The sequence below is a fragment of the Eutrigla gurnardus genome (assembly GCF_963514095.1).
Source record: "Eutrigla gurnardus genome assembly, chromosome: 10".
Taxonomy (NCBI): Eukaryota; Metazoa; Chordata; class Actinopteri; order Perciformes; family Triglidae; genus Eutrigla; species Eutrigla gurnardus.
Genome location: NC_139924.1, coordinates 22,416,799 through 22,443,793, shown reverse-complemented (window position 1 = coordinate 22,443,793; position 26,995 = coordinate 22,416,799). Strand labels below are relative to the sequence as shown.

The following is a 26,995-nucleotide window of genomic DNA, read 5'->3' as shown; positions in this document are numbered from 1 at the left end:
TTTATCCCTCCCTCCCTCTCTCCTCCCTCCTCGGGGCAAGAAGAGAGGAGTGATCAACCTGAGAGTTTGAAGCAAACCAGAGAGCCGGCAGCGCGGAGCAGAGCTCGCACGCTCTCACAGTCGTACAGCTGTTGAGGGCTGAGGAACCGAGGTAGGTTCGTCAGAAGATGAACTTTTTTACTTTCTGTCATTCTCACTCGTGAAAAAGTGATTCTCTTGTTCAGTTTGAATGAAGATTGTGATATGTTTTGTTGTGGATTCTGAAGGAAGCCTTGATTTCATTGTCACCATATTGCATATTTGAGTAGCTGCATTTGTTTTGCACAGAGTTTGTCCTTTTGAGAGTTTGACAGCTGTTCACAAGGTAAAGTGCAAGTCTTGTTCCCTTTTCTGCTTTCAGAACGAGCGAGACATCTGTGCCTGAAACGTGGAGCATATTGAAGGACAAGCAGGACAGAAGGAGTGGGTATAAAACAGACCAGACCTTTGCCCCCCCCTCCACAACCCCACCCCCTGCAAACTTTCACCTCCCAACCCTTGCCCCCCCTCCAGCCAAACCCTGACTGAAGCTGCACATTCTCACTCCTAGACGTTAGCTCACAGGCTGAGAGGCTTTCTGGCCCGTTTCCAGAGGGTCACCAGTGGCTGCAGCCTTACTGATGGAAGCCCCGACCCTGGCCGAGATGGGAGACTTGTGTCACCCCCGGTCTTCCTCTCCAGAGGGGGAGACGGTGTGCGCGGCTTTAGCCCGTTATGAGCACACCCTCCGGGATGCCATCAGGGAGATCCACGTGGACGTGGGCACTTTTAAGCTGGGCATGGAGCGTCGTCTGGAGGAGACGGCCAACCTGAGCGGACCTCTCGGACAAGCCGTGGCTCAGCTCCAGCAGGAGAACCGGCAGCTCCGGGGTCAGCTGGAGGCTCTCACCCTGCAGGTGGAGCTCCTCACTGGGATGACGTGTGACAGGAGCACCTTGCTTAACAACAACCACAATCACAAGAATCACCTCAGTGACATTCAGGAGAACCATCATGAGATAAACGAGGTGATCCACGGGAAGGGTCAGGCTCTCCTCCACGTCCAGCCCTGCAGCCTGGGGAGCCAAGTCCAGACCAACAGCGGCCTCGGCAGTCATTCTAGCCCCGCGTCCCCGCCCGTCACCTTCCCGTCCTCCCCCAGCTTCAGCAGTCCTCCTGTGGGCTCCAGGGTTTCCTCCATGGTGACGGGCCCCGTGTCCAGCGGCAGCCCCTCCACCGCCCGCTTCTCCAGCCGAGCCACGTTCGCCGTGTCCAGCAAGACCAACGTGAGTACTGACGATTCCCCCACAGAGTCACATCATGCACCAGAGTAGCAATGTATTCATGTTGCAGTTATTTAAACATTATTTCACAAATATTTCTTCATATTTTTATGAAATATTTTATACAATCTTTCACTTTGCACTCACTATCAAGTTTGAGTTCTGTCTGCGACCACTTGCTGAATGTTTCTGTGTATCCATCCATCAGCTGTTTTATCATCAACATTCTTTACTTTTAGCTAATTACTTTAACCATTATCCATTACCTTTAGCTAACTGTTTAAACCACACACTTACTATGAACTACTATTTATCTGTTCCTTTTAGCTTTTTCCACCACATTCGTTACGTTTATCTGTTTCAACATGGATTCATTACTTTTATCCAACTATGTATCCAGTACATTTAACCAAGCCACGTATCTGTTTTAGCTAACCGTGTCATTCATTACTTGTAGCTGTTTCAACTATTTATCCATTACTTTGAACTAATTGAATGGTTCGTTACCATTAGTTGTCTATTCCACTCGTTTATTTTACCATTTAGACTGTCTTCTTGTTTGCTCACTAGTTTTCATACATTCAGCGTGCTCACGTGTAATGGTCTGAATCAATATGTGAATATAATAATCATTTAATTTGACTTCAGTTAATGTGCTAGGTTCACGTACGCCCGGTTGAAAATCAGTGTCTTACAGTGAACTTCCTCGACCTCAAGTCTCAGGGAAGCGTCCCCAAGACGACTTAGTCCGTGTCATCCTGGGCTGTCGACATGTTTGTACCGACCCACCACTTTCCTTTGAAACCCAGATGGAAATGTACAATAGCAGAAGAGGCAGGCTAATCCAGTAATTGCAATGTAATTTTCTATGTTGGGAAAGGAAAGGGCCGCTGTGGTAAAGAGGCAGAATGTGAGTCTGACTGCAGCCGCGTCGCGTTGCGGCTGAGTGGATGTGTCATACCAGGCACCGGCTGTGTCACTGCGGTTGCACAACAGCCCTCGCACCGGGATGCTCAAGGACTTACGAGGAACGGTAACGTAAGTGGAGCGGGCTCCTGGGAGGTGAGGTTAGCGTGGTCGTGTGGTTGTCAGTCAAATATGTGGAGTCAGCATTGGGAAATGTCCTCGGTGCAAACCTTGTGTGTCCGGTTTTCGGGAATTTTATGTTTTGGTGTCGCCGAAACGACTTCACGGCTCTTGTTTGAAAAGAATCGCTGGTCTTAAAATGAACTCACCTTAAACTTTAGTGAGTACAGAACGGATGGGTCGAGCTGAAGAGGAGTTTGTTTTCTCAGTTTCTCAGGTGTGTCTGGCTTACAGGGCAGTTAATCACTGCATTGATGGCAACCAGACTGTCCCTGTCTGTGTTTAAGTGCTCACGGTTTCCCATTTATTACCATTATAAATTGACTGTCACAGTGGGATGCTGCTGCTCGTGGAAGTATGCCCCGTGGAGTTGGCCCTATAACTCTTCCTGGAGCCCTTTACAGTGAGCGTTACATCATTGAATACGTTTCCTCTCTTTGCTTGTCTTTCGTCTGATGAAACCCTGAAAAGAATCTCCTGGCTTCAGTCCACGCTGTGGCGGCTCCATCACTCAAACGGTTGATGATGAGTGTGCAGTTTTCATTCTTTAACTCGGGAATCGTGGTCTCACAACAGCAAGAACGATGGAAATTTCGACCAATCTCTGCATTAATTGCGAAAGCATGCTCGCATTGTTTTCCAGAAACCTCTTAAAGCCTTCTTGCCGCACAATCCAGTTTTCCGTTGTCCATCGGTATGTTGAAAACAGTCACATTTAACCCAAAATAGGCTAAATACAGTTTTTCCATCTCAAGGCTGCAATATGTCGTTCTGTTCCACCATCTGACGAGCAGCTCTGAAGGAGCGAAATGTCCTTAAGGAATAATAATAATAATAATAGTCATTTATATAACGCTTTTTGTGAGTGTGCACGTGGACCAGCTATGTAATGGTGACACTGTTACCTAAATGATTATAAATCAGTAAATCACTCGTGTATCTGCTGGATATGAGCCGATCAGCCCGGGAGGTTTCCTAGCAGACGTCAAGCTTCCATGAGCTGAATGTAGCTCGTGCCACATTTGCGTGTCAATCAGCAGTGACTTTTATTAAGTGTTATATTTATTAGCCAAAGAAAACAGTGAAACCATAGAGTTGAAATTACATGTCAGGCTGTTTTGCTTCAAAAGCCACAGCGGTTAAGTTGAATGGCAAGAGAAAGTCCACAGATGATGTTGTTTACTTCCAGAGGACGCTGCATCCTGCTGGGGAAAGTATGACATTTACGAGGCCGGTATTAAGCTTCTCTTTTATTATTTGGAGCAGAGTGGCTCCTCTGTGTAAACTCACAGATGACATATCCTCCGTTCACCATATGGTTTGGTAAAAAGTTTTGTAGCCTGTTCTAACGATATCCACGTTCAGATGTGTTATGTGTCTGTTGCAAGGTATGGTACGTGCACACACAGTCATACAGACTCACAAGACACGTGCACGCATGTATGCAAATAGCCGTTGGTCATGTATCTGTAATTACCAAACTATGTGGCGGATGCATGGAGGAATTTTATCTCCTGTGAAATCATGTGGTCAGAGCGAAACAACACAAGGGCACCTTTGTTACTGTACGTCTGTGCTGTGGGAGATCCCCCGCTGTCAGCCAAACACAGCGCTGCAGACACACACACACACACACACACACACACACACACACACACACACACACACACACACTCGGATCGGATCAAACGCCAGAAAAATACTGTGAAATTACAAAGCTTCTCTGCTCGCATCGTGGTAATTAGCTTCCAGTCGGCTCACTGGTCTGTTTGAGTCTTGAGCGTGCTGTTCCTGCCTCATCCTCTGTCTGTCAGTCAGACACACATGTGAGGAAGACGCGGTGTGTGAAGGTCAGCTGACTGTCCCGACACGCCCGATTGAAATGATACATAAACAGTTAATGGCTGAGATCCAAGGTGGGGGGGGGGGGGATGCACAGGTGTGTCTGTCTCCCGGCCTCACCGTGACTCGCTACGCTGTTATATGAAGGAACCGTGCACACCTGCAGCACGTCAGCATGATGGCGTCCATATGGAAAACACACCTGCAGCATGTGTCACGTATGGATTATGAATACAGACTGTCTTTTCTGATCTGGCCGTCTCTTTTTCACCCACTGCGTTCTTCTCTACTCTTTGTCGTAGAAGTTGCCGAGTTTTCTCTTCATCACTGTTCCGATTAAGTACATCGGAAATTTGCAAGTACTTTAATAGTGTGTGTGTGTGTGTGTGTGTGTGTGTGAGAGAGAGAGAGAGCTGTGTAGCTCTTTTCTATCCTCTAATAGTTCTAACAGGAATTGGTCAAGATTAGGATTAGGACAAAAAACCTCCAACAATGTCTCCTGCTCCCTCCACACGCACACACACACACACACACACACACATACACACACACGCACACACACACGCACACCCACACACACACACACACACACACACACACACAGTGGATCAGCATTCATTGGGAAGACATTGAGTGCGGAAGGATGACAGAATCCACCCTCCTCTCCATCTCTCACCCGCATCCCTTATCTCACCTCAACAATGTTTGTTGTTGCTGATTCTTTTTGTTTGTTTGTTTGTTTTTTTAAATCAAAGCTGATCATTTGTGCTGATATGACACAGTTTGATCTGTTTAATATATTACAGTCCAAACTTAATAGTAGAACAGCTTAAAAATACACTTAACTGGAGGTCCACCTCCGAGCTCCAGGCCTCTCACCAACATGTCTTCATCAGCGGGCTGCTCGGTTGTCACCATCGGATCTAAGTATGGAACTTTGGTCATGTGATAACAGGTTATCATATGACACTCGCCACAAGTGGATCTTCAGATTAACGGCCGCTCCAAAGATTTTACACCTTCGAGGGTTAGTTTACACCTTCGTGGTTACACCTCTCGTCTTGTGAAAACAGCTGCGAAAAGGCGCTAAATTGGATTTAGGTCGAGAGAATGTGAGGACCAGTCAGTGGCATCAATGCCTTCATCATCATACACATTCTGGACACATGAGACCAGGCTAGTCCCGGACCAGGAGGGAACCCCAGGAGGAACAGCCCATTCCTCTTGCTCTGCATGTGTGTGTGTGTGTGTGTGTGTGTGTGTGTGTATTCATGAGCAGATGAACAGATCAGATTAGTGCAGTCAGGTCAGAGGGTTATCTCCTATCCCCCTATCAATGCACAGACTGGCTGGGTGCGCTTGCTTTGTGTCTCAATGCAGCGCTTGCATCACATGTTGCATAAGAGGCGTTTTCTTGAGATTGAGAAGTTGAGTCCGGGGCAGCTGTGGGTGTGTGTCTTGTATATTATGCTCAAAGGAGAGGGTGTGTGTGTGTGTGTGGACGTCACATGAGTTTCCACTTAAAGGTGTTGCATGCAGCAGTTTGACATAATTAAATCGTTACCCTGCACAGTCTGAGGTTTTCCCTGCTGTCGACAGTGTGGCGCAAAATGAGCACACATTTTTTTTTGTCGATGGCTGTTGAAACCAAAAAAAAAAACTGACTCGACAGAGTCTTGCAGGAAGCAAAGGGATTTATGGGAAATGTGGTTTTCATTTTGAGAAACATCTGTACTCATCACACCAGTGCGACACAGAAGCTGCTCCAACCTCGTCTCACAGTAATCATGCCAAACTATGAAAATTAATTTGACAGTATTATTTGACATGGGGGAATCAAGACAGAGTTTGTTTCCCGTTTGAAACCCGGAAGTCGGCGTTGACTTAATTGTCAGGTATCTGTACTTAAGTAACGCCACGTAGTTATTTAAAAACCAAACCACGATCTTTTCCTGAATCTAACCAGGTACTTTTGTTTCCTAAACACTGCAGGGGCTCGTGTTGCTGGACTCTTGTAAATTAAAATGCATTAGATTTCTTTCATGACTTTAAAATATATTTTTGTCCTTAACCTTTGGCCGGCAGATCACTTTTACAGAGTGTGTTCCAGCCAAAGGAAGTCTTACACCGCCGTGTAGTGTTGTTTATCTCCATGACAAAGACGTTTGACATTTAAACTTTGCCCGTGGAGACTCCCCAGGCTGAGCCAGCTCTGACGGTGTGATGTACAACTTCTGATCTCTCCGTGTGCACACACAGACCCCGGCAGCACCCATCCATCTATCCACTCATCCATGCACTCCTCCCTGCCACGGCGGCCCCTTCCTCACCCTTTTTACCCCTCCCCCAATCTCCCAATCTCCCCCTCAGCGCTCCACTACATTTTAAGGCTGGATTCCTGGCACCAACCCCCCCATTTGCCCATGTGGCTATTAATACAGCCATGAGAAAGACAGAAAACAGAGCTTCAAACTCTTAAATGTTTACTAAAATGGCAGACATATGAACCGGTTATTGAATCGTAACTCTTGATTTGCAAAAACCCCGAATTCTCCTTTCACCTAATATCATTCCAAAATCAGCTCAACGCTATTGTGGGTCTCCCCGCCTGTTATTAATTTGCATTAGTGGTTTGGCAAGCTACTTATCGAGATGCTGCCGTGGCTTATTCTGACGTAGACACGCTTTTAGTAAGAAGTTTAAAATAGATTTGGACTGATATAGAAGAAAGAAAACAAGGCACAGCTGGAGGTAGAGTGTGTGTGTGTGTGTGTGTGTGTGTGTGTGTGTGTGTGTGTGTGTGTGTGTGTGTGTGTGTGTGTGTGTGTGTGAGTGTGTGCCTGTACACATGCTGGGGGTTTAACAGAGGTATGCGGCCACTCCCTGGCTACCCCTGGCTCCCTTAATGACTTCCAGACAATAGGCCGTGTTGCCGTCATCATCTCTGTGGAAACAGGTTAATAACTGACTGGCCGGTGGGAGAACTCGCCCCCTCGCTGCCCTCTGGGACCAGAAAGCCTTACTGGAAGTCAACTTCTTCAAGTAGATTTTTAAGTTTGCCTCTTTGTCTCCGGCTCAGGCCTCCATGGGAATACTTTACAATGTCATTTAGCTGCAGTCAGATCCCAGTGTTTTGGAATAATGCCCAGAAGGCACTTTCAGGAACATTTGGATTTAGAGGTCGGGTGACACAGTGCAGGGTCGTGGGTGAGAGAGCGGAGGGTTCCTGGAGTTTTTCAGGGTTTTTCAGACATTGAGGCTCCGACAATGGGGAAGGTGACCCAGATATAACTGCTACTTTGAGCATTAGGATGTTGGAAGTAGGAGCATGACCCAGATTTAATCGATCTGCCTGTCAATCAGCGTCAGGATGGAATTCAAAACGTAAACTCTCCAAAGTTGGATAATGGAAATGCAAGCATTGCAGCAGCTACGATAATGCACCGTATACCAAACGTCATGGCAATATATCCAACGGTTCCAACTGAAATCCATCAATCTCATGGTGGCACTAGAGGAAAAGTCAGGTGATCACCATCACATTGAGATTCAAGTTTAATTTAATGGATGTTGAGACAGTCTGTCATCCCTCAACGCCACGCCGCAAGCTAAAAATGCTAATCCACCATATCCACTGTATTTGGGGCAGACAGGCCTGTTGTAAATGATTATTAGCCTCCATTATGATCTAGTCCTAAAACAGATTACTACTACAGCAGACGGAGCTCTCACCTGTCTCTCTCTGCACACACAACACCTGTCCATCTTGGTCAGCCTCTCTTTAAAAATGTGAGTGAAGCGAGAGGCGACACAGTCTGTCTTGTGTTGTGACCTCTCACCTACCAGGGGTCAGCATGACTCCCCCGCGTCATCCTGCCCTCCTCTGCCTCACTGCCGGGAACTGAGGAGTAGAGGAGGATGGAGGAAGGGAGGTGGACAGGGGAGGCAGGGGAGAAACTCTCTATTGTTGCCATATGTTGGAGGTAGACGTTATAGGCGAGGGAGCACAAGAGTGAAAAATGATCTTTCCCCCCACAGCTAGACGGACCTATTTTTCATAGATAGTTGGCCTGGAAGAGACAGAAGCCATACTGTTCTTCTTTCATGATCTTTCTGTTTTTACAAATCTTTAACAGCCATTTAACCAACAAACAGACAGGCGACGTCTGGTGGGAGAGGTTGAGTAATGGACATAGTTCACAGTTAGAAGTTGCAGTTTATCTGCAATTCTAATAAAAATTAGGAAAAGTCATGAAGTATTAAGGTTATTAAGATGAGCGTGCATCAGTATCATGACACATATAGCATCGTCAGATTCTTGTAATTAGATGTTAAATTAGCTTAAATCTAACTCAGGTAAAGAAATCACTCACAAAACGCACTCTTGGTTTTCAAGATGCCGTTTTCAGAGAAGCACATGTAAGATCCTGTCTTGTCACCATCCGAGCCTGTAACCTGCATTGAGCGTGTTTATGAAGAAAACATTTGCCTGTACAGTGACTCTCACCTGAAATGAGGTATTTTTATCCGCTCAGTTCAAAGGCTGGGCATATTTCCCACTCTCAGCCCAAAGTAGTATTCCCTGCCATTTTTTCGAGCAGAGAAATTGCAGGCTGTGTGATTGTATTTGAAGAACAGGTGGTTTGACTGCATCGCTCTTCCTTGGAGAGGAGTCTTCTGTCGACTCCCAGGAGGAAATTACAGAGCAGGAGTCCTCAGTCGCTAAGTGTCTCCTCTGAAAGCTGAGGAGAACCCCGCTGACATCTTTACAGTAGCTCACACACATCTGTACTGTACTGCTGCTGGATTCTGCCCTTTTTTTATCTGTCCTATAGTAAAAAGTCTATCAGTTATTTGGCAGTGATGAATGGCAGTTTACAAGCTTTGTTCATAAAGTGTAGCATACTGTAAGTCTGTCCTTGCTCAGTCAGCCATTTTATTGCTGTGCAAATGCTTCACTGTGGGATTATGAGCCTCTTGATGGCTGTCTCCGTGGCACTGCATTTGTTTTGCAAATTGAAATGATTCCTACAGTTAGGAACATGGAACGATGAGCGTGTCTTTGTCTTTTAAAATTATGACTGAAGGTGGAACGTAAAACAAGCAAGAAGTGAAGATGTGAAGAGAATACGTCTATAGATACTATACATGCAGAGGATGTCTTATTATACAAAGTATCATTTTAACTACACAATATTACAACTAAGTGGACCCAAAAATCAATGCTAACACTAACTACTAGACTGGTTACCTGTCTGTCTCTACATGTCGGCCCTGTGATAGACTGGTTACCTGTCTGTCTCTACATGTCGGCCCTGTGATAGACTGGTTACCTGTCTGTCTCTACATGTCGGCCCTGTGATAGACTGGTTACCTGTCTGTCTCTACATGTCGGCCCTGTGATAGACTGGTTACCTGTCTGTCTCTACATGTCGGCCCTGTGATAGACTGGTTACCTGTCTGTCTCTACATGTCGGCCCTGTGATAGACTGGTTACCTGTCTGTCTCTACATGTCGGCCCTGTGATAGACTGGTTACCTGTCTGTCTCTACATGTCGGCCCTGTGATAGACTGGTTACCTGTCTGTCTCTACATGTCGGCCCTGTGATAGACTGGTTACCTGTCTGTCTCTACATGTCGGCCCTGTGATAGACTGGTTACCTGTCTGTCTCTACATGTCGGCCCTGTGATAGACTGGTTCCTCACTTTTGCGAGTCATGTCATGTCAACAGTAGTAACAGTTGGTAGTTTAGTAGTCATTGTGTTGTGTGCATACTTTTCTGTCTCGTTTTTCTTTGTTACTGATCTGATGAGGATTAATACCCTGAATTTAAAGCTGAGAGTTGGGAGTCTAATCTCAGGGTCAGTGTTTCATTTCATAAGTCATGCACTGCAGTACAAAGCCAACACAACGACGCTGTGTCTGTTGTGATTACCAGCAGACCACAGCGTGCCCTCGTCAAATGTTCACCCTCCAGCAGTCGTCTCGTACACACCTCGCCCCCACCCCCACCCCTACAAAGCCTTTATTAAAGTGTCAGTGATGAAGATGCCTCTGACAGCTTAACAATATCCTCTGCCTAAACTCGGGTGTGTGTGGCGCTCTCCCAGCAGCCTCCTCCTGTTTGAACAGACGGGTTTCCCAGGGCAGGTTGTCTCAAAGCAAACTCCCAATATTGTGGCATCTGCAAATAGTCCGGTATCGGTTTTGTCCAAACATCCACTGAGTTAACATTGGAAGAGGAATTGGAATTGTCTTTAGTTGCACTGTGGGAACCCACACTCACAAGATCAGGGCTAATACATTATAACGTGCCAGGACATTTGAAATACGTTTGTGAGGGAGCATTTAACATCTTAAGCATAAATGTCACCATGTTCTACTTCCATTAGATTGAAACAAACCATACAATAAATTACCAATACCAACACCATGTCAGATTTTAGGTATGTCCACATGGAAAGTAAGAGTGTGAGTCTGTGGGGATTGGACATTTATCCAACGTTTACCTCAGTGTGAAAACGCATGAAGTAGATGCCCAGCAAAGATGGCAAACTCCTTTTTTCCCTCCTCACCTTCCTCATCCTGTTCTTCCTCTTCTTCCTTCTCCTCTGTCTCTGCTCTCATGCACACAGAGGGCCCGTCCACATTCCTGCTCTGTTTCACTCATTTCGTCCAAACATTTTATAGTTCCCCGCTCATGATGCAATGACGCACTCTCGGAGAGTGAGGGATTTGTTTCTCCCTGCAGCTTTTGTCTGTCACTCCATGATGAGGCTGTTATGAGAGTGATCGTGTATATAGGACTGCACACGGGTACATTCATGGGTTCTTTCTTTTCCATGGAGTGCGATAAAGAGTGCAACGGCTGCTAATGGCAGCCCAAACTAAACAACTAGTCAATCAACTTTGTCTGACTAACACACCTCCTGTATGTCCATCCAGGCTCCCGTACACTTCCCTGCTTGGTCTTTTTACTGTCTCTGCATGATGGGTGTGCCCTATCCAGGAAGCATTTGTGTAGAAGAGTCCACATTTGTTATCAATCAACACAAGCAGAGACCACAACATGACGACAAGACCTCGAGCCATGTGCACCAAGCTAAATGCTAATGTCAACGTGCTAACATCCTCACAAGACAATGATAGCATGCTAACAAGTTATGTTAACTATGGTCACCGTCTTAGCCTGCTGTGTTAGCTTGCTAACATGTGCTAATTAGCACGAAACTCTGCGTGATACAATGAAAAGGCAGTGTAAAACGGGCTCATCTTAGTAAAGTTTGAAAAGAGAGACACTGTCACAATGTATTAAAATGAATAATACTTGTCAAGAACCCACGCTGCTAGCATGCTAACCATTCAGCTTGTCTGGGCAAACCTCTTCATGCTTGACTCAAAAAGCAAACAACACATTTCACTTTGAGTGTCTTCACACATCACCAAAGAAGTTGGAATGAAATGTGACATCCTCTCAATAATATATTCATATTATTTATATATTTTTTAATCTAAGCTATGCTAAAGCTGAGGCTGTGTGATGACTTGGAAAGTCATTTGTCCAGTTGTATAGGAAGAGTTCTTTAAGGCTACTGGATGCAGATAACATTTACAATGCACTGAGTCACTGTGGAGCAGCTGTACAGTATATTTACACAGGTTTTCATTGTTAGTGAAGACTTATATATCCACACCTTCTTAATGTATAAATATTTGCTGTGCAGCAGCTGCTAGCAGCAATACTGACCTCTGGTAGGACATTGCACTCGAGCGCTCCCCGGTTACGATAAAGCACACGGAGATGCTGATTGCTGATGGTCTCTATCAGTTGGTGCTTGTTGAGTAAGAAAAGGGGAAAAGATATGTTTTCATGTCTCCATTCACTCTCATGAAGAAATTGTCTCAATCACACATTTAGTACATAAACAAGTAGGTAAAATGATAAAGTATGAAAGAAGAAATACACAATTTGAACTTGAATCATCAGGGCTCTTTTTGATTGGTTGTCAACATGTGTGTTGGGCTCTTGTTTAACCCCACATACGTGATGGGTGCAGCTTGTCCCCAGGTCCCTGGTCAGTACTGTGCCACGCCAAGTGTTGAGTGCCAGTGTGTCCTGCCAGCAAAAAAGGACCTCGAGATACCAGAGAGTTTACAGGAACCTCAGCAGCTCCGCTATCATGTTTCCCCCTCTGACCCAATGTGGATGTCTGATGATCTGAGTATTTAAGCCGGGAAAGCTCCCCTCCCCGAAGCCAGACATTCTGCAATTTGTCTCCCCTCCTCCTGCTGGATGGCCAGCTGTTTCCACCTCACGGCCCCGTCCCTCTGCCTCATTTCCCATCATGCAATATACCACTGCTCCCCTCTGCCTTCCTCACCTTCTCATACTTAAAGTCCTCACTTATTCCCTTCCAGGTGTGTTACCCCACACTCTTTATGAAATGACCCCCCCCCACACACACACACACACGCACACACACAAACACACACAAACACACACACAAACACACACACACACACACGCGCACACAACCAGCATTCCTATATGGTGAGCTCAGCCCAACACACATACGTTCACACACTCCCAGCCATTTCCTCAAGTGAGCCCAGCATGCTGTCTGACAGAAGAACAGCATATTGTTCTTTATGAGTGTGTGTGAGTCAGGAGGGGATACAGTGGCGGTTTTAAGTTTCTAAAAGGTTGTTTCATGCAGACAACCTGTAGAGGTATTCAGCCATGCATTTTGTTTGTGGAGGTTTTGACTTTTTCTGCCTCCAACTTTAAAAAAATGGAGGTAAATGGAAATGTATTAGTGATGGTTATTTCATTGAGAAATAATATTTCGTCTCTAGTAGCAGCATCTCGTTTTCTAGTTGTTGCTGTTTTTCATTGTTATTTTTCAGTGCTGAGCGACAAAATGAAACAATATTTAACTCCATTGATTTGGATCAGAGGCGGCAATCTCAAACAACAATATTATTTTATCCATGGATCAAAGGACTAAGTATAACGTGAAAAAGGTGTTGTGATGAACCCACAGAGAATTATTATCAGATGCTGTAGCTCTACAAAGCATTTTAACACGTTTTTGCTAGTTGTTTTGGTTTAGGAGCCGCAGCTGCACTGATTTTGGTTGGTGTTTCATCCATTTTGTTTCCAGCAGCAGCAGGTGGTTGGTTGATTGCAGAGAATAACAAGAATGTGTTGCTTTTGTTTGTAAAGACTCCTTTTATGGTGCAATATACTGGATTCAGAGCATTAATATAGCAGCAAACAACTTTTTTCTATGTACAGATATAATCCTCGCGTTGTGCATGGTAGGGTTTGTGTATACAACATTGTTGCAATGTTGAGAGGCAATAAATATAAATAATTACTACTTGTCCTCCTTTCAAGTGATTGCAAATAGCTGTGAGTGTTTCAGGTCTTTGGTCCAGTCCTGTGGCGGTTTCTGACAGCGGAGACCAGCTGGCCAGATGCTCCAGCTCTGCTTCCAAACACGCTGACGTTATCTAAACACCCAACCGATGCATCAGATGCACCAGTGATGAAGTAAAGCTTTCGGTCGAACACAAAAATCAGCCACGTCTATTTAATTCCACTGTGACAGCCAAGTTTGAATCACAACCAGCTGTTCAGAGTTAATCGTTGCCAAGGAGCTGAGGGTCTCCAGCAGGGGTGCCCGAGGGTGCGGACGTGCACCCCCAGAACGCCCGTTAGAGCCCGTGGTTTGATGCCGACCTTTGAGAAAACGTGTACAGCTATCGGCGCTGCACTTTTGACCTGAGCAGTGTTGTTCTGTGCCAAAGGGGCCGACTATCAACACGCTAAGCCTCCGTCTGACAGGGCCACGTAGAAAAGTGACGGCTTGACCCGCAACCTATGTGGGTCAGCAGCGCCATGCGGTTGAGGGTTTGAGATAGAAGTATCTGCTCTGGACGGTGATGAGCTGTTTCCATGTAGCTGATTGTGTTTGGAGAGAGGAAAAAGAGCCACTGCTGCACGTCTGATCACAGAGACGCCAAATAAACGGGTCACAGGGGGCAATGTAACGTGAACTTAAGACACTGATGGTGTTTGACACTAAAACATGATCACGATCACTTTAGCAGTCAGGCTGCAAGATCCCCAGATAGACTTTGGCAGTTTGCCCGTCACCGAGTGTGTCACGGACAGTCGTGCCTGATTTTAAACAAAGACTTATCACAAGAGGGGAGGCACAGAACAGAACGTCTCTAACGCCTCCGACAACCGGCTCCTTTATCCAGACGCCAGGCCAACTTTGAAGTGTGTCGAGTTGCGTTGTGCATTGTTGAGTTGTTGGTTTGTTTTCTTTTGTCTGAAGTCCAAAAATCCCACATGTTGGAGAAAAGTCAAAAACCTGAAATGGTCCAGTAATGACTCAATGAGCATCAGACATCTGGATTCTTTTTTTTTCAAACCAGAGGAACATGATGCCCCGACACTTTGTCTGTGATCCAAACACAACACATCGGAGTTCAGAGAGTGATCAATACCAAGCGGTTAAATCACCCAATGCTTGAATTGCTGGCTTTCAAAATAAATGTTCTGCTACTTATTTTGTACTTTATTCTGAAAGTTATTAAAAGTCTTCCTATGGTCGTCAGTGAAGGTCAGATGTGACTTCATGCAACTTTGAAAGCGATGGTGGGTTCTAACGTTGTTACATGGTTCTATGTGTTTCAGAGTATTGAGCGAGAGGAGCCAATAGAGGTGGACCCCGCCCCAACACCTGCTGCACTGGAGAACGGACATGCGGCGACCACAGGTAACCACGGGAACCGTTGTAACAATCTTAGCAGCCCAGAAAAAAAAGGGTATGTGTTGGGCACGTTACTTTAAAAAAGTAATTAGTTACAGTTACTAGTTACTTCTCCAAAAGAGTTACTGAATTAGTTTCTGAAATACAAAAGTAACTCGTTACTATGGAAAGTAACTATTTCAAGTACTTTTTTAAATCCTCAAATGTGTCAAAAAATTTGCACCCCACTTCCGCCCCTCTTTAACGGAACTTAAAATACATGTGCATGTTCAATTATGTATGATAAATCTGAATATTATAATGAAATTGACACTTCATACAGTAAATTACTAACAAAAACAGTGTACACAAACTATTTTAATGTTGCTGTGGGACAAAGTGAGGCTGGCCTCCAATCACACTTCATGTATTATTGTAGATATTATAATTACGATGTTTATATAGTGAATAAATAAAAATAACACAATAGATGTTTTGGAACTTTTGATACGTATTGCACCTCAACAGGCCACAACTGGGCACCGAGGGTCAGGCTGAGCCAATCAGATTGAACAAAAAGTGGAACAGTCCAAGTTCAGGAAATCTCCTGTCCAGTCCCATTGCCAGCCCTCCCCGGCCCCTCACTATGGAAGAACATTAAAAAAAATCTTAGAGATCTTAACTTCAATGAGTTAATAATTACCGTAATAACATTATAATGATGGGAAGAGTTATCAATTAGATTACTTGTTACTGAAAAAAGTAACGCCATTAGTCAGTGAAAACAGCTGTAAAATGTCTTTTGCGGCTCAGAAGGAGTTTTGTCTCAGAAAACAACCCTGATGATGTCATCGGGGATTATGATTAGGTAAGGGTTCTTTTGGGGATGATTTAATCTGTTTAAATCACATGAGGAGGGAGAGGTTGCCCTCGAATAAAGATCTTCATGCTTCTCTGATGATTTTCCCTCATGATAATTATAGTTGCAGTAAAAAACGAGTCTTTTTTTTTTTTTCATCCAGTTGGAATAAGGTGATTCTGAGACTGTGGTTATACTGGGCAGCTCCCAGTATTTAGTGTGACTCTTTGCATTCATTTGGAATTGTGTTAGTGTCCAACATTCTTTCCCCTTTTAGCTCCGTTTTGATCTCCACCACCTCCTCACTTTAAGAGCCTTCATAAACGTGATCATTTGACAACTTTTTTATCCAACCAGAACATTCAGAGTTGGTACACGGCAAGATCTCTCCGCCCAACGACTTCCCCCACGAGCACACGGCCCATGTGGCCAAAAGGATGCCCCACCTCCCCATCACCGCTACAACCAAGACGGCGGAAATGAAAGGCCCCGAATCCCCCAGCAGCCCTGTCGGTTCTCGTTCCTCTCCGGTCTCCGAGGCCTCACATACCGGCCAATCAGCTGCTAGCACCAACCAGACCCAGCCAACAGAGGATTCACCAGTTCAACCAGGTGATTGAAAACCTTTTCTTTTTTTAATGATCAAATTGACATTGCATTCAATGGTGAAAATGAAAGCTTCATATGAGAGAATACGATTTACGTAATTTTTCAGATTAATTTGCTAGATTTTTCATTCATAGTTTTTTTTTTAATAGTAGCATAATATACCAACGACTTTATGTTTCCATCTTCTTTGTTGCTGTTAGTATCTGCCACATGGACCCCTACACCCATCAGAGCTCTGGGATCTCCCCGCCTTCAAGGTGAGCCGGGCTCTCAGACACAGTCCTGTTTGAGAATACAATATCACAGACAGGATTAACTGACTGTCTGCCTTTTGCAGAGAAAGCAAACTCAGCCCCAGCTAAATCCGTGACCTACTCGGGGCTATTGCAGCATGACAGGTGAGTGAAAGGTGACTTGTGAAGGGCATCTTTAAGGATAGGTGAATCGTGTTTTTCTTTGCCTGACCTATCTGTGCTCCCGCCCTGCAGAGATGGCGATGTGAGCAGCGACAGACCCTTCGGGCAGGTAGGAGAGAGGAGGCGGGAGCTGGTGAGGTCCCAGACTCTGCCACGTAACATCGGCGCTCAGGCTCGGCGGTCCATCTTTGAAAGGCTGGACTCTGAAGCCAACAGGTAAATGCTGCATTCGGGTCCCATGGAAATTATGGTAGATAGTCCCCTAAACATTGGATCTCTCTCATGTATTCTTGCACTGCTTCTACTTATACAGTCGCCCCAAACCAGTGGACTCTAAACCCAAACTGAAGCGTTCTCAGAGTTTCGGGGTGTCCAGTGCCAGCAGCATCAAACAGATCCTTCTGGAGTGGTGCCGCTCCAAGACCATTGGCTACCAGGTAAATCACTCATTACAGACTTTGCAGATACAATGTTCCGCCTATTTAGAGCCATATTCTGTCCACATATCACGATATTAGTTGCTATTAGGCTCCAGGACACGGTGTCCATGTCTGATCTCTACGCATACTTTCCTTTCCGGCTGATAGTATTGTGGGTTTTACTTTCTGGCAGCATAGGTTTGGAATGTGACGCTTTTCCTCAAACTTGAACTACAAGATAACAGAACATGAACACACCACAGCCGACTTCTGCTATCCACCCGGGCTTTCAACTACAGTATCATCATAATACTGACAAAAATAGACAGCCAGAGGTTTAAAGATAAGAATATGATCTGACCACTCAGATGTCCTTGCTTGCTGTCTTCCAATCTGAGGACCACTCACTCGAGCTACTGCTGAGCCACAGCCGCCCCACAGTTTGAGTGCAACTGGAGCTGAGCGCTGTGTAGCCTAGCTTAGCATGAAGACTGGGGGACACAGGGGGAAACAGCTAGCCTTTCTCCCTTACAAGTAAAAAAAATGTCTAAAGCTCTAAACATCATTAATTATTTGTTTAATCCAAACAGAAATGTAAAATTGTGACGCCCATGTAACCATGTAATTTATTTTGACATTATTTCTGTATGGCTTAAAGTAAAAAGATACATGTAAATTAGCAAGCTTTAGGATGCTTTCACAAGCCAATATTTAGTCTCTTTCAATCGGACTCTGGTGAGTTTGGGGAGTTGTGGTAATTGTACTCTGGTGCCAACCAAAACAACTGCTCATGGGATTACGTGCGGCATGTGAAGGCATTTGTTGAGAATAAAGTCCACAAAAATGGTTTATTTTTATATGTAATTTGTGCATTGTAAACCTGAAGAAGAATAAACGCAAAACCAAAAGTATCAATTTCACTTGGATTAGGACTAACCAAACAGACCATTTTAACTCTTGGAGACTGAAGGCTAGCTGTTTGCCCTGCTTCAGGTCCTGATGCTAAGCTAGGCTAATGCCCCTTGGCTCCAGGTCCTCTTTCGCTACTATGTTTGCTTCTCATGATGTTTAGCTGGACAGGACACTTTATTAGATATTATAGAATCCTGCATTAATATCCATCCATCCATCCATCCTCCACCGCTTATCCTGTATTCAGGAGCCGATCCCAGCTGTCATTGGGCGAAGGCAGGGTACACCCTGGATAGGTCTGCATTAATATATATCCTATATATCTGTTCTTTATATCATTTAAACCTGTCACCACACAGTGCCGTGCTAATGTGCAAATTATCTAGCTTTCAACAGCAGAGGCGTATAGAAGTGGGGGTCCTGGTGTGAGGGTTCAGGTCGTTTAAGTCACGGTTGAGAACACCGACTCATTGCTGCACTCTGGTACCCTTCTCTCCACAGCAGCCATGTGGCTTTGGTTAAAGTCAAGCCGGGCTAAGCCAAGACTCTTATTAACTGGGAGCAAACAACCACAGACACACACACACACACGACACACACACACACACACACGAAGGAAAGATGCTCATCCGATGACTTGACATGTTGCATTTCATTCAATGCAAACTCCAGACTAATAAAGGGCAGCCTTGAAATGATGTTATTTCCAAAGCATGTAACGGAGGAGTGGAGAGAGAGGAGGGCACTGTCTGTTTTAGACATCACAATTATGGGCTCGGCAGTGAATGGGGAGATAGCTTTATGAAGCGACAGCGAGCTGCCAGTCAGTTTAACAAGTCAATTCTTTTACCCCAGTCGATCCTTCAGCGCTCGCTGCTTTCAGAGATGACAGTTACTGACATCGCCTCATCTTCTCTGTTCCTCTCCAGAACATTGACATCCAAAACTTCTCATCCAGCTGGAGCGATGGCATGGCTTTCTGCGCTTTGGTCCACTCCTTCTTCCCCACCGAGTTTGACTACATCCCCTTGTCGCCCGCCAACCGCAAACACAACTTTGAACTGGCCTTTGGAACTGCAGAGTGAGTGGATATAAAGACGAGGCCGCTTATGAGAAGGGTTTCTGATATGATGGATGATCTCATGCGCTGTTTAATTAATTACTCTCTCTCTATATATGAGCCACAAGGTATGGGTACGGGGTACGAGGTGTGGTATGGGTACGGGGTATGGGAATGGGGGAAGGGGTACAGGTTGAGTTGTGCTTTTAAAACACAAAGGCTCCCTGGTCCGAACCCAGACAGCAAACTTTATTGCTCCTTTCAACGTTTGACAAAAGAAAGCACTTACTAGATCCTCCTTCCATTCTTACCTTTCACAATAAAAGAGCTCTCGATTGTTTGGTGATCATAATCCCTTTGTTTAAAATAATTATTACAATACTATTTGTTTTTTTTTTATTCAACTTGAACTCATTGCACTCATTACGCAACAGCAGAAACACTTGCTTGTTAGTCAGATGTGGTTCCAGAATTTTCGCTGAATCAGCCTCAAAGTATTTATTGGCCTTAACTACATTAACAATGCAAGCCTTAACTTTATTGTGGCTGAATGTCTCTTAATGTCTTTTCTTTGTTGCTTTTACTTAGCTCTCTGCAAAGTTATTGCTTTAAATACATGCCAGAACACACACACACACACACACACACACACACACACACACACACACACACACACACACACACACACACACACACACACACACACACACACACACACACACACAATGCTGCCTATGCCACCATGCTTTTTTCCTTTACATGTTTGGGGGAAAGTGTGCTGACTCCATGCAGACAGATGTACATACACACTATAGCTACTATAGATCCGACATTACACAGGCCTTCAGTGTGGCCATGCACATCCTGTACATCGGGCTTAAAGACTCCCACTCCAGTTAAGAAGGTGTTGTTCTATGACTGATAACGCGGCTGCAGAATTAAGCTGATTTGACTGCAAAGCACTATTCACTCGGTCACTTAATCAATCCTTCATACATAGTGGCAGCTTTACATTTGACCTCTTAAAGAGGTCACAAAGACAGAGACTTATAGGACAATAATGTTCATGAGTGGCGTTCTTCGACGCCTCACAACATGTTTGTGAGGATGTAAAGCTAATGTCGGTGTTTTCATCGGGACTGAGATATGATATTAATATAATAATAATGAATATAATAATACCAAACATTCTGCACTTCATGCTTCTCAAGTGTGACGGTTTGCTTCATTTGTCTGTTCTGTATCATTGTCAACAATTGTATTAATTGCAAAGCATTTGGCACTTTAATATGTCACACTTGAGGTGACATGTTGTAGACCGCTCAAAATGCCAAAGAAATCTGAAAATATACAACCTGACTTTTCAAAATGGCAGATCCTGTTTTGATTGCTCAGCTGAAATAGCGGTGTGCTGCATAAAGCTTTCCCTTCTGACTTGGGTGTCTCTGTGTGCGTCTCCAGAGTGAAGGCAGGCTGCGACCGGCTCATCGAGGTGGAGGACATGATGATCATGGGTCGTAAACCAGACCCCATGTGCGTCTTCACCTACGTCCAGTCCCTCTACAACCACCTGCGCAAGTTTGAGTGAAGCTCAAAAGCAGAGCATGTGACATCCTGGGTCATTTGGCTTTTTGCTCTCAACATTTTTCAACCTCTTCTTCATTCTTTGTACCCGACTTTGAGCTGATTGGAGATCCAGAGCTGCCACAGGGGCACTTTGAAAAGACTACACTGCCCCCTGGTGGCGGATCGCTGTACATATCCTGTGATGTTAGCTGTCATGAAGAAGATGAATTTAAACACAACAGTAGTTTTTTTAAATTCTGTGTGTGTGTGTGTGTGTGTGTGTGTGTGTGTGTGTGTGTGTGTGTGTGTGTGTGTGTGTGTGTGTGTGTGTGTGTGCGTGTGTGTGTGTGTGTGCGTGTGCGTGTGAGTGTGTGTGTTGTTGACAAAGAGTGCAACTATTGCTGTGTTGTATAAATCTTTATTATCACCACACATGTTCGAGAGCGAGTGTTCATATTAGCCTTTTCATATTGAACCAAAGGGGAGGATGTATGCGTGTTTCACAAATGTAATCTGTAGGAAACTTTTTGTGATGAAGCAGCGAGGAGTATCTGATTGATTAAAATAATGTGTTTGTGATTAATATTTACATCCACGTGTGCTGTGATTTTGGGATACTGAGATGATGTAAATCAATAAAACAGTTTGACACCATATGGGCATCAAAGAGAGACATTTCTGCATTGTAATACAAATAATAAAAACAAATGAATATATTTACAATTGGAGGAATAGATGAATAAATAATAAATATATGTATTTTCTGTAAATGTACATTTTAAATGAGTCTCACGGTTGCAATTTAATTTTTTTGTAAATTCATGAGCTGAGATTAGGTTTTAGGATGTGAACTGTTTCATCCCCATTGCACGCATTCCAGCTGTCATTATTTCTTTTTCATGTTTTTCTTCTTCAACTTTCATGAGCTGGAATTTGTTTTAGAAATACTTGTTTTAGAAATAGAATTAGGCAGATCACTCTTTAAAAACCCTCTGAACTCCTTTTGTAATTGATTCCAAATATATTCTTATTACATATAACAATACATTTAAAAATAACATTTACATCTTCAGTATTTGGATGATTTATCCCCGACCTTTTGTCTTGTATTTCAACGATCTGTATTGAATGTTAGACCTGGAACAATAAGCACAACACCATATACTCAAAACTCTTGAAAAACACGCAGAGCAGCGTGAAAACAAGTGTGCTCGGCTCTCTGAGACAGGGATTAGAGGCAAAGGGGGACACCTGGCTTTGCTGGGTGCTGGGTGGTGGGAGGTGGGTGCTGGGTGCTGGGAGGTGGGTGTCCCGTGATCTGATGTGGGTATAAAAAGCTCCTCCTCAGCTGTCAGCACCAGTGGAGGCTGAGCCCTGTCTGTGTGGAGTTATGGCCCTGTTCACGGACTCAGACTTCTCTTTACTCAAGCACAACCAGCAGAAAGACATGATGGATTTGAAGGCGTTATTTGGAGAAGGGCAGCATCACTGTAGAGGTGAGTGGCAACAGCGTTCACGTCATCATCTTCCTCTCCTTTAATTCCATCTCTTGCTTCCTGTAATCAACCTCCAGTCCAGAAACTACTCATTGAATTAATTACTATGAGAGTAAATAACCAACTGAAATCATTTGTTTTTAAAGTTACTTCGATCAACAGGACAGGTTTAATAGGAAAAGTAGGGCAACCACAAAAAGCGAAGCAGAAATTAGAATTATTATCTAAATGAAAACAACAAAAAACAACATTATCAACATCGAACACAAGCTGCAAAATATATCTGCTGCAGCCTAAGCAAAATCTATATGAATTAAAAATGAATGCAAATTGCTTCGTATTCATAAAATAAAAAAACATAATTTTTACAGCATGAATAACCATAAAATTGTATATATTTTGTTTTTATTAACTGTAATTTTATTATGGTTTTATTTTAATGGCCTACAAAAAAGCATTTAAATGTGTATTTTTCTCCTCCTCGTGTTTATTTATTTGATGTTATATTATTAGTTAATATTGTTTCCCTTCTCTTGTAAGATGGGCGGAGTGAGAGTGCTCTGTCCTCTCCAGAGCCGGACAGAGTCGCTGGAGCCGCCGCCGGCTCGATGGAGGGCCAGAGGAAGAGGAAGAGGACCATCTTCAGCCGAGCCCAGCTGTCCGAGCTGGAGCAGGCCTTCGCTGTGACTCCCTACCCGGACATCACCCTGAGGGAGAGGCTGGCCGCGCACACGCACCTGCCGGAGAGCAAGATCCAGGTGAGTCTGCTGCTCAGCTTGGGGCCCGAAACACTTCATTAAGTGTTGCCAATTAGGAAACACCATGTTTGTTGAGGGAACACATCTTATTTCGCTCCACAGAGAATCTTCTGGTCTCGTTTGAACACTGTTGTTGACACACACGTCTTTGCATTTCCCATTAAAGGTGTGGTTCCAAAACAGAAGAGCCAGGAGCATCAAGACTGTGAGACTCCCCAAGTCCACCAAGCCGGTCCTGGGAGGTAGAGGGGTGGTTGAGACCTCCCCTGGGCCCGTGGCTTCTGCTTTCCTCGCCTCGACCACCCTGGCGGACATATTCAGACCGGAGCAGAACCACTCCTGCGAGGATGTCCCGCAAATGTTCGACTGGATCCAGATCTACAGCAACCCCATGTCATCGCCGGCATCCTCCTCGTCTCACCACCAGCAGCCCGCGCTGGGCCCCTCAAAACCTCCGGAGTCTCGTCTCTGGGAGGAGGAGCACCACCAGCGGCAGCACCTGGGACCAGCGCTCCCCGGGTTCCTTCCCGGTCCTTTCCCTCAGCCAGGCGGCAGGCAGCCTCATCACGCGGCCTCCGCCCGCTCCTACCAGGCCTTCAGGAACTTCAAACCCCAGACCGTGGCTCCGTCCGGGGCCCATCAGGCTGCGTACGGAGGTGGGGCCGCAGGCGGAGGTCACGCCTCTGTAGACCAGGTGGTTCCTTCTCACACTCAGCCTGTGTACTGGGAGGTGTCTCAGGGCCAGGGACACCAACACCACCCACACCACCATCACCACCACCACCACCCACAAATGGGACCACAAACCTCCATGGGCTACATCTCAGACCTGATCTACAACGCAGCTATTGTCACCAACTTCCTGGAATTCTGATGAGTCTGAATGTGGAGCTTGAACAGAGAAACATGAATACTGGATCGCTGTATCTGCTGTTACATGACCTCCATGTGTCTCCGTCGGTCCTCTGTGTCTGTCGGTCCCGTGTATCCGTCGGTCCCGTGTCTCCATTGGTCCCGTGTCTCCATCTGTCCCATGTCTCCGTCGGTCCCGTGTCTCCATCGGTCCCGTGTCTCCTTCTGTCCCGTGTCTCCATCTTTCCCGTGTCTCCATCGGTCCCGTGTCTCCATCGGTCCCGTATCTCCATCTGTCCCGTGTCTCAATCGGTCCCATGTCTCCGTCGGTCCCGTGTCTCCATCGGTCCCGTGTCTCCTTCTGTCCCGTGTCTCCGTCGGTCCCGTGTCTCCATCGGTCCCGTGTCTCCGTCGGCCCCGTGTCTCCGTCGGTTCCGTCTCTCCGTCGGTCCTGAGAGAACATCTGTACAGAGCTCTTCTCCAGTGGTTGTTGGTGTTGTTTTAGTACGTTCATGTTTTAATTCTGCTCTTTGGGATTTCATTTCAGTCTTCACAACAGTGTTTATTAACATGTTTAGACACAAACAGTTCTTCCATAAAAGTCACCAACGATATCTCCGACCTCACAGCAAAACAAGCTACATTGATACGTAGCAAGTAATCTGAACATGATGTATTTTTGATTTGGGGGTGAACTGATCCTTTAATATTAGTAGACAAGCAGCGTTACATATCTGCTTATGACTTTATGTCAAATGTAAGTGATGGATTAAAAAACAAGAAACGTGATTACCATCATATGATGTGATGAATTCCAACATGATTGTCTGCTGGTATCAGCTTGGACTTATCAGTCTAAAGACGTATGACAGACTGAAACATTTAAGATTTACCATCTTGAATAGAAACTTTATTTTTATTCTCACTCTTTATGATATCAAACACTAAATTCTGCTGACATTGCACATTTTCTTCCCCATTTATATGTTGAGGAAATGACTACAGAGAGTTGGTTGCTGATTTATTTTAAAATGCAACAATGATAAAATCCATACAGTGCTGAAATGCCCTGATGAAGGATAATGTGAGATTCTGAGGCCCGACACTAAGAGTTCGGAACTTTGTGTCGAAAGTTCTGCGAATGGAAGCTGAGCCGAGGCAAATGTAAAATGTGGCAAAGGTCTAAGCTCAGGACTTGTTCCGCTATGTTTCTCCTGTGGTTTTGATGTTTTGTGAATAAATAAAGGACTGATGGAAGGACTGACAGCGGCTCACTGACCCTCCAACACGGTGGATTGACCGATGTACTGGACGGGGATGCCGTCACAGATGCCGGCTCCTGTTTTCCCGCTCTAAGCTGAACCATGGCATGTTTAATGCAGCAACCCCGCAGGTATTATCTTTCAAAACATCCCGATTAAAATGATTCCTTGTGGTAAGATACCATGACAGGAATAATTATTTTCTAAGTCAAAATATATATTTTTTTTCATTTTCTGTACTGTAAGGGGAAGATGAAAAATAAGAACTCGATTAAAGCCAGAGCTCAGGGTCTATCAGCTTACAGGCTCTGTAATTCTGCCTGGATTTAAGTTTTGGAAATATTACATGAGAGGTATAATACAAATATGACAGACAGCAGCCTGCACTGTTCGCCCAGCGCTGGACAGACATCTCTGCATATCATAATCATCTTTAATACCAAATAATCTTTCAATAAACCTTTAATCCGGGTGTCAAATCTCAGATCTTTGGAAGATACTTTTTTTTGTATTCCAGATGTAGTCACATAATTTAATCCTTCCACTGATATGACAGGACTTGATAACAGGAGGATACTTTACAATAAAAAAAAAACAGAATTCATATCTGGAGAAGGGATCAGAGATCTAGCGTGTCGTATGAAATAAGACACATGGAGTTATTGTTCAAAGTCTTCTATCACGACTCCTGTGTTTTCTGTGTCGACGAGTCACGTCAACGCAGATACAGTCAGCACAGATCAGAAGACGATTATTAGCACATCTGTCAGGTGGAGCCGGACGAGGAAATCATTTCAGTAAACAGTATTATTATGTGGTGCCACAGCTGCTGGGTTATTCAGAGAGCTATTATCTGACAAAAAAAACAAACAACTTGACCCGAGCTTTTCCCGGGGCTTTCAGACGCATCTCATATATTCTTCATCTCGGGGTAGTTTGCTCACTTGTGTACATTTTTTTGACAAGTTACTCTTCCCAAGGTCCCTTATTTCTCTGATATAGAGCTGCAGTTCCAGACCTTTAAATTTTGACCAGATGATTTCTACTAAATGGAAAGTTAAGGGACCACCAGTGCAAGTCATGTTGCCAAAAGTATTCACTCACCCATCCAAATAATTGAAATCAGGTGTTCCAGTCACTTCCATGGCCACAGGTGTATAAAAGCAGCACCTAGGCATGCAGACTGTTTCTACAAACATCTGTGAAAGAATGGGTCGCTCTCAGGAGCTCAGTGAATTCCAGCGGGGTACTGTGATAGGATGCCACCTGTGTAACAAGTCCAGTCGTGAAATTTCCTCACTGCTAAATATTCCACAGTCAACTGTCAGTGGGATTATGAGAAAGTGGAATTGATTGGGAACGACAGCAACTCAGCCAAGAAGTGGTAGACCACGTAAAATGACGGAGCGGGGTCAGTGGATGCTGAGGTCACCAACTTTCTGCAGTCAATCCCTACAGACCTCCAAACTTCATGTGGCCTTCAGATTAACTCAAGAACAGCATAGAGAGCTTCATGGAATGGGTTTCCATGGCGATCAGCTGCATCCAAGCCATACATCAGCAAGTGCAATGCAAAGCATCGGATGCAGTGGTGTAAAGCACGCCGCCACTGGACTCTAGAGGAGTGGATACGCGTTCTCTGGAGTGAAGAAGCATGCTTCTCCATCTGGCAATCTGATGGACGAGTCTGGGTTTGGCGGTTGCCAGGACAACGGTACTTGTCTGACTGTATTGTGCCACGTGTAAAATTCGGTGGAGGGTGGATTATGGTGTGGGGGTGTTTTTCAGGA

General features: G+C 44.8%; 2 protein-coding genes across 2 annotated transcripts; both read left to right on the top strand.

Annotated features, from left to right (window-relative positions):
• smtnl (smoothelin, like) lies at window positions 1-21,491 on the top strand. The gene is made up of 10 exons (XM_084019427.1): window positions 1-151; window positions 401-1,304; window positions 14,942-15,023; window positions 16,213-16,467; window positions 16,665-16,721; window positions 16,802-16,862; window positions 16,953-17,096; window positions 17,194-17,317; window positions 19,141-19,292; window positions 20,733-21,491. Exons 2-10 carry the CDS (start codon window positions 660-662, stop codon window positions 20,857-20,859), a joined length of 1,647 nt encoding a protein of 548 aa, XP_083875553.1. The 5' UTR covers window positions 1-151; window positions 401-659; the 3' UTR covers window positions 20,860-21,491.
• A 733-nt stretch (window positions 21,492-22,224) lies between these two features.
• Window positions 22,225-23,973, top strand: sebox (SEBOX homeobox). Its single transcript, XM_084019476.1, has 3 exons — window positions 22,225-22,333; window positions 22,874-23,091; window positions 23,258-23,973. Exons 1-3 carry the CDS (start codon window positions 22,228-22,230, stop codon window positions 23,963-23,965), a joined length of 1,032 nt encoding a protein of 343 aa, XP_083875602.1. The 5' UTR covers window positions 22,225-22,227; the 3' UTR covers window positions 23,966-23,973.
• The last annotated feature ends 3,022 nt before the right edge of the window (window positions 23,974-26,995 follow it).

Bases quoted from the DNA above. Each gene is read 5' to 3' on its own strand.
- smtnl (XM_084019427.1), top strand. From the start codon at position 660: ATGGAAGCCCCGACCCTGGCCGAGATGGGAGACTTGTGTCACCCCCGG. The intron at 1,305-14,941 runs GTGAGTACTGAC...TATGTGTTTCAG, and splicing joins CCGTGTCCAGCAAGACCAAC to AGTATTGAGCGAGAGGAGCC. The intron at 17,097-17,193 runs GTAAATGCTGCA...CTACTTATACAG, and splicing joins CTGGACTCTGAAGCCAACAG to TCGCCCCAAACCAGTGGACT.
- sebox (XM_084019476.1), top strand. From the start codon at position 22,228: ATGGCCCTGTTCACGGACTCAGACTTCTCTTTACTCAAGCACAACCAG. The intron at 22,334-22,873 runs GTGAGTGGCAAC...TTCTCTTGTAAG, and splicing joins AGGGCAGCATCACTGTAGAG to ATGGGCGGAGTGAGAGTGCT. The intron at 23,092-23,257 runs GTGAGTCTGCTG...TTCCCATTAAAG, and splicing joins TGCCGGAGAGCAAGATCCAG to GTGTGGTTCCAAAACAGAAG.